General features: G+C 45.9%; 1 protein-coding gene across 1 annotated transcript; it reads right to left on the bottom strand.

The window, feature by feature from the left end:
* Window positions 1-5,276: 5,276 nt before the first annotated feature.
* LOC123172445 (lecithin-cholesterol acyltransferase-like 1) lies at window positions 5,277-7,066 on the bottom strand. The gene is made up of 2 exons (XM_044589411.1): window positions 6,588-7,066; window positions 5,277-6,295 (listed from the first exon to the last, which is right to left on the bottom strand). Exons 1-2 carry the CDS (start codon window positions 6,995-6,997, stop codon window positions 5,380-5,382), a joined length of 1,326 nt encoding a protein of 441 aa, XP_044445346.1. The 5' UTR covers window positions 6,998-7,066; the 3' UTR covers window positions 5,277-5,379.
* Between the last annotated feature and the right edge of the window lie 1,133 nt (window positions 7,067-8,199).

Genomic DNA, 8,199 nt, shown 5'->3' with positions numbered 1-8,199 from the left:
ATGATTGTCATCTGCCTACATTATCAAACCTACATTTCTTTGGAGAAAAATAAGATTCCTTAGATGTCGACAATCCTAGAAGCTTACAGTTCTTATCATGGGAATATGTTGTTAGCTCTCATTTCACTGGATCATCATTTCATAAGCGTGAGAGCTAGCGTGCACCACAAAGCTACGTTCCTTTTTAACGATGGAAAAACCACTTCATCTCCTCAGTTCTCATTTGGAGGCGTCAGTGAGGTTACATTCTCAAAAATGACCTAGAAAAATCAAGAGAAAAGTATGTTTTTGGTCCCTCGAGTTCCCTAAAAGTATAGACTTGGTCCCTCAAGATTTCCTGATATACATTTGATCCTTCAAGTTTCAAAACCGGATAAGCTTGGTCCAAAGCCAGACTTTAAGCGTGTTGAGTGGGCTTGACCAGGTTTGACCGATGAACACCAAATTCAAAAAATAGAAAAATATATCAAATAAATCTAAAATTTTGTGACAACCGAGATGCTTGGATGCGCTAGGTGCTTGAAAATTTATGTGGTATTTCGACATTCGAGAAGCTCGTGGCAAAAAGAAAACAAGTTTTGGCTCGCAAAAAAAGCCAAAATTCGTTTTTTTCTAGAGCTCCTCTGATGTTATTTGACCACACAAATTTACACGCACCCAAGCATGTTGGTTGTCACAAAATTTCAGATTTTTTTTGAATTTGTTTGCTATTTTTTGAATTTACTGTTCATCGGTCAAACCTGGTCAACATGGTCAAACCCGGTCAACGTACTCAAAATCCGGTTTTGGACCAAACTTATCCGGTTTTGAGACTTGGAAGACCAAATTCATACAATTTTTTTTTGAGGGACCAAGTCTATACTTTTGGGAAACTTGAGGGGCCAAAAACATACTTTTCTCAAAAATCAAGTATGTACAAGCTCTACTAACCATAACATATTAAACTGAACTCCGTAATCTTAAGAGATACCCAAGTGATGCTCAACATACATAGTAAACCTAAATTCCTTAACTTCCACTAGTAGAAAAAGCGGTATTTGACTAAAGGCCACCCACGTGGCCGCTGCCTGAAGGTCCACCTTTAGTCCCGGTTGGTAACACCAACCGGTACTAAAGGAAATTTTATGATTCTTTTTGAATTTTTTTATTTCTTTTTTGAATTTTTTTTATTTTCAAATTTCTCAATTATTTTAACCTCTAATCTCTAATCACCCTCATCACTGTTGAATTTAACCTTTAATCTCTAATCACCCCTCATCATTCTAAATCATCTAACTTCCCGGATGGTCACCCATCTCACTACTCCAGCCTGAGCACGCTTAACTTCCGGGTCCTATTCTCCCTCGTTTACAAGTCTGCACTTGTTGTTTTCCTGACAATAGTAAGATGTCAATCCTATTAACTCTCAGGAATTTAGCTTGAGCATGAAGTCATACATTTCACTGTTTGAGTTTGAAAATATTGTTAGAACAATAATTATTTGGTCACACTAATATTTCTTGAATAAGTAGTTTGACCACAGTTTGACCAGATTTGACCAAAATTCAAAAACACTGAAATAATTATTTAGTAACACTAATATTTCTTGAATAAGTAGTTTGACCATTGTTTGACCACAATTTGACTAGATTTGACCAAAATTCAAAAAAACTGGAATAATTATTTAGTAACACTAATATTATTGAATAATTATTTAGTAACACTAGTACTTCTTGAATAAGTAGTTTGACCATAGTTTGACCAGATTTAACAAAAATTAAAAAAAATAAAAAACTGAAATTTGAGCATAGCTTTTTTTCCTTTTAGAATTTGAGGATTCTAAAATTTTGCAAATAGGCCATAGGCTGTCAAAATCAGATGCGACTTTTCGTGCTGAACATTTTGATATAGTATACGTTTTTTTCTGACATAGTATGGAAAAGTTATAGCCGTTTTACATTTTCCCTACACTTTTTGCAAAACATGTCCAAATTTAAGTTTTTAAATTTTCCTAACTAGTAGATGTAGTAACATAACTACATCTCGAAGGATTTTAATTTTTGAAGTTTCTATCATTTTCTTTTGCTTTTTACAAAACTGAAAAGGCGATAGGGGGGGTACAGTTTGAAAATGGGACCTTTAACCTTTAGTACCGGTTCGTGCCACGAACCGGTACTAATGGGGTTTGAGGCATTAGTACCGGTTCGTGGCACCAACCGGGACTAAAGGTCCCATTTGAACCGGGACTAATGCCTTTGCCGCATGAACCGGGACCAATGCTCACATTAGTCCCGGTTCATGACTGAACCGGGACTAATGGGCTAATGAAGAAATATACCCTAGAGGCAATAATAAAGTTATTATTTATTTCCTCATATCATGATAAATGTTTATTATTCATGCTAGAATTGTATTAACCGGAAACATGATACATGTGTGAATACATAGACAAACATATAGTCACTAGTATGCCTCTACTTGACTAGCTCATTAATCAAAGATGGTTATGTTTCCTAACCATAGACATGTGTTGTCATTTGATTAATGGGATCACATCGTTAGAAGAATGATGTGATTGACATGACCCATCCCGTTAGCTTAGCACTTGATCGTTTAGTATTCTGCTATTGCTTTCTTCATGACTTATACATGTTCCTGCAACTATGAGAAATATGCAACTCCCGTTTACCGGAAGAACACTTTGGGTACTACCAAACGTCACAACGTAACTGGGTGATTATAAAGGAGTACTACAGGTGTCTCCGAAGGTACATGTTGAGTTGGCGTATTTCGAGATTAGGTTTTGTCACTCCGATTGTCGGAGAGGTATCTCTGGGCCCTCTCGGTAATACTCATCACTTAAGCCTTGCAAGCATTATAACTAATAAGTTGGTTATGAGATGACATATTACAGAACGAGTAAAGAGACTTGCCGGTAACGAGATTGAACTAGGTACTGGATACCGACGATCAAATCTCGGGCAAGTAACATACCAATGACAAAGGGAACAACGTATGTTGTTATGCGGTTTGACCGATAAAGATCTTCGTAGAATATGTAGGAACCAATATGGGCATCCAGGTCCCACTATTGGTTATTGACCGAGAATGGTTTTAGGTCATGTCTACATAGTTTTCGAACCCGTAGGGTCCGCACGCTTAACGTTTCGATGACAGTTTTATTATGAGTTTACAAGTTTTGATGTACCGAAGTTTGTTCGGAGTCCCGGATGTGATCACGGACATGACAAGGAGTCTCGGAATGGTCGAGACATAAAGATTGATATATTGGAAGCCTATGTTTGGACATCGGAATGGTTCCGGGTGAAATCGACATTTTACCGGAGTACCGGGAGGTTACCGGAACCCCCCCGGGGGGTTAATGGGCCTACATGGGCCACGAGGGAGAAGAGAGAAGGACCCAGGAGGGGGCCGCGCGCCTCTCCCCCTCCTAGTCCGAATAGGACAAGGGAAGGGGGGCGGCGCCCCCCCCCCCTTTCCTTCCCCTCTTCCTCCTCTTCCCCCCTTCTCCTATTCCAACTAGGAAAGAAGGGAGTCCTACTCCCGGTGGGAGTAGGACTCCCCCCTTGGCGCGCCCTCCTTGGCCGGCCGCCTCCTCCCCCCTGGCTCCTTTATATACGGGGGCGGGGGGGGGGGCACCCTAGACACACAAGTTGATCTACGGATCGTTCCTTAGCCGTGTGCGGTGCCCCCCTCCACCATATTCCATCTCAGTCATATCGTCGCGGAGTTTAGGCGAAGCCCTGCGCCGATAGAGCATCATCATCGTCACCACGCCGTCGTGCTGACGGAACTCATCCCCGAAGCTTTGTTGGATCGGAGCCCGGGGATCGTCATCGAGCTGAACGTGTGCTGAACTCGGAGGTGCCGTACGTTCGGTGCTTGGATCGGTCGGATCGTGAAGACGTACGACTACATCAACCGCGTTGTTCAAACGCTTCCGCTTACGGTCTACGAGGGTACGTGGACAACACTCTCCCCTCTCGTTGCTATGCCATCACCATGATCTTGCGTGTACGTAGGAATTTTTTTGAAATTACTACGTTCCCCAACAGCTAACCCGGCCTGGATCAAAGCCCTGTTTTCTACTAGTGTTCACGGGGTACCGAAGTGGTCCAGGACAAGTGCACTACGAATCAACTATTCGGTCAATCTTCCCCTTCCACAAACTTCTAAGTCTGCTCAACTATTTACCAATCTTTTTGTTTTAAATACCCAAAGTGTGTGTATCATTCCATTGATAGAAGAAAAAAGAATGAGTACAAATGACGATACAACACATGCACGAACGAAAGGAGGTACGAACACGGTGCCCAGAGTAGAGAGACAAGAGAGACAAGGCGTGCTCGCTCTGAACAAGCAAACAACACAGCTACACCCCCTAGCTTGAGGGGCAGTCCGAACCTACATGACGTCCTACATCTACAAGTCCGACACCGGGGATGCTGCAAGCACACAAGATGACGCCAGGCGCCCGCCGCCGTCCGATTTGATGAATGAAACCTAGGGTTTCCCCAGGTGCTAAAAGAGGGGCTCAGAGAGAGTCCACGACAACGCTTCCAAGAAGCGAACTACACTTGTGAGTGTCGCTGCTGCCAGCACCGGCAGGCCAAGCAGGGATTTCTCCCCGGCCTGGGCCTGAGGAATCCCATAGCCACCGGATCAGAAATCGGGAGTTGAAAGTAAAATGTAGGTTGAAAAAACACCACCAAGAAGGGGGGCCAGGCCAGACACGCAGGCCTTGACATGACAGGCGCAGGGCAACAAGGTGTCTTGGGTTGGGGAGGGGGAGGGGCGAGGAGCCAAAGCAGGGGACGCGATGACCGATGATGCCAGCAAGCCAAGAACTAGAGGGGGTGCATAACAATTTTAAGGGAAAAAGCTAGATGGTCAGGAGCTCTGGCAATTCATTAAGCAGGATAGAGTGGATGTAGTTCCCATATGCATGATGCTAGTATATGATGCTTCTCACTACGAGTAGCCTAACCAAAATTCTAAAAAGAATCTGCAAAAAAAGAAGAAACTGTATAATTAAAGAACAAAATCCTCATGCTGTTCTTTGGGACAAGATAAAATCAAAAACAAATGTTGTAGATTTTGTTTCCAAAAGATATTTTTGCAGTAACCAAAACGATGCATCACAATTTTAAGGGAAATGGTTACATGCATCATCCAGAAGCAGAGGTCGGGGTCATCCTCTTTTTGTAAAAACAATTTTGAGGGAAAAAGCTAGATGGTCGGGAGCTTCGGCAATTCATTAAGCAGGAGAGAGTGGATGCAGTTCACAAGAAAAACCGGATCAAAAACATCACATAGCAGCGATGTTTTTCATTGCAAAATTTTGGGATAAAAGCGGGTGTCGCAGCTCAATTATGTTCACTACATCGCACGCGCATCCACGGCCGGTGTAGCGGCGTGAAAAATCTCACCAAGCAAACGCTCGAGGGCGAGAGCGTCCGAGACAACACCAAGGTGAGACATATTGGCGATCCTGATGGACCTGTAGTGCTCCTGCCTCGGGTCTCCACCCATCACCGTGTCCAGCGCAAGTATGCTCGCCAAGTTCACCACGCCGTCGCCGTCTCCGTACACCACCTCCGGGGCCGCGCCGAGGCCGCCAGGGCCCGGGTAGACGAGCCTCTCCACGGTCGGCACGCCACCGCCGTTGACACACGTCATGGGCACTAGCGGCGGTCCGAGGCTCAGCGCCACGGGAAGGGCACGCGTCTCGTAGAGCCATACCGCCTGTGGCGGCAGCCCCGCCGCCGCGAGGAATGCCGGCATGTCGCGCGCGGCGTAGCTCCGGTTCGCCGTGACCACCAGCGGCGTGTCGTCGCCGAAAGCGACGGGAGACGGCAGTGCCGAGAAAGTGCCGGGGAAGATCATCCTAACTTGCGGCGGCGAGAGGACGCCGGCGGGTGAGGCTGAGGTGGAGCTGCCGCTCGAGGGGAGGAGGCTCTGCATTAGCAGCACGAACCCGCCGGCGCCCGTAGAGGCCATGACGAAGTGCTTCACCAACCTCCTGCGCCACGGCAGCGGGCTCCGGTTGAGGAAGTCGAGTGCGAAGTAGCCACCCTGGCTGTGCGAGACGAGGATGACCGGCTTGTCACCGTTCGTCCTGCTCGCGCGCTCCACCAGCTCCCTGAGCTGCCGCCGGAACCGGGAGAGCTCTCTGTTCGCCTTCCCCGGTGGGGCGGGCGCCTGCCGGGAGTCGTAGGGAGCACCGAAGAGGGTCTCGCCGTCGCGGTACCCTACTCGCTCCAACGCCTCCACCAGCTTCCCCATGCAGAGCTCCCTGGCAGGTTAACCAAGTTGTCGTTTATTGATGTGAATATGTGATGTCGTTAGTGAGAGCATAGTTTTGGATTCTACCCTTTAATTATTGGTCTTTTTAGTATTTTGTGTTAAATTTTAATCATAAATTTAACTAAGAAAATAATAATGCGTTCATCGAAAACTATATCGTCGGATTTTTAATGATACTTTGCATTGGTTACGTGCATTAATATTTTGTTAGTTAAATCTAAGATCAAAATTTAGCATAAAATGTGAAGGGACCAATAAACCACGACGAAGCTAGTACTTACTTGTCGGCAAGGTCGTCGGCAAGGAAGCCGCGGGTGGAGCCGAAGGAGACGGCGCGGGTCTCGACGCCCGGCGCGTTGCGGTAATCGCCGGCGACATCGTCGTAGACCAATCTAAACTGATCGGCGAAGCACGGGGCGTCGGCATCAGGAGCGGCCGCGTTCTTCCATAGCCGGTGCCACTGGCCGTCGCCCTTGTGCCCGGCGCAGAGCGGCGACGGCGGCTCGTAGGCGTCCGTGAGGCGGACCTCGATCTGGCTGCACGTGCTGCCGGGCAGCAGCACCACGGGGTGGAGGCCGGAGGCGTGGTCGAGAGTCCACGGCAAGGCGGCGGTGTGGCTGAGCAGGAAGAAGGCAGAGTGGGTGAGCAGGAGGAGCCGTGGCAACCATTGGAGCTTGGTGGCCATGGCCATGGCGACTGGCGAGAGAGAGAGATACGTGGCCTGCCTTGCCTCTACGTATGCCTTGCCTTTATCGATGGGCAACGTCTCCCTCCTTCCTATCCTATCAATTTCCTGCGGTCCAACACGCTGGGCTGCTGCGCTCCACTGTTTTTGTTGGAAATGACACTTTGTTTTTAGAGCAACTCCGGAATTGCTAAAAGTGAGAATGACTCAGAATTTTGTTGAAAGTGACACCAAAATTTTGTTGAAAACCGACTCTGAAATTTGGTGAAAGTGACCAAAAGTTGATGAAAGTGAAATTCTGGAAGGCGACACAGAGGGTTTGGCGACCAAACAGATCCCGGCCAGGTGGATCCGAGGCAACCAACCTCACAGGCTCCCCGACTAAGGCGAAGCTAGTCGAATGTCGCCATTGAAGAATGAGCTAGAGGACAAAGACACGAAGCAACGACGTCCACTCCACCAGAAGACGTGTTTAGAGGCCACCTGCATAACACAACCACCACGAATCCAAAACCTACTCATTATTTCAATTTAAATAACTGTGTTTCTTACTACTGATTTTTGATTCTTCCTCGAGGACCATCAAGATTTTAGCTTGAAGAGGAGGTTTTAAGCTTGAGGAGGGCAATGAGTGATGTCACTTGTCACACCGTTGTTTAAACCGGATAATCCTAGAATATCCAAGAGAGTCACTTTGATATTGCCACTAATGACTAATGAACGCAAGAAATTACGAAATCCTTGGTTTAATGTGTTTCCGCAGGGAATGGATCCGAACATGGAAGAAACTCATCATACAAAATAAAACACCAAGTGTGGGAGCAACCATAAGTCAAATGGAGGTGTCACAAGGCGAACCGACCAGAAGACAACCCACAGTGCTGTAATGTCCCATAGTTTAGAGAGTTGCATGGGTTTATTTTTCTTTCGAATGTGCATTGCATTCATGCATATAAACATTGGGGTAAAATTAAACGTTCTGAACTTAGTTGAATTTAGATGAAAGTGACTCAAGTATTAAATTTGGCATGACCTTTGCTCTTTTTTTAGTACTTGGTTCACAATTCAAATAGGATATAAGTTAAGGACCTATGTGCATAAGTACAACTCCATATTACAATTGAAGTAGAATTAGACAAATAAATAATAGGATGAGAATTAATGATTAAATTCTTTTTACAAAGTTATATGACAAAAGTTTGATCCAA

This window comes from Triticum aestivum, unplaced genomic scaffold (assembly GCF_018294505.1).
Source record: "Triticum aestivum cultivar Chinese Spring unplaced genomic scaffold, IWGSC CS RefSeq v2.1 scaffold117306, whole genome shotgun sequence".
NCBI lineage: Eukaryota > Viridiplantae > Streptophyta > Magnoliopsida > Poales > Poaceae > Triticum > Triticum aestivum.
Note: the sequence above shows the minus strand (reverse complement) of the source record. Positions and strands in the feature narration are given on the sequence as shown.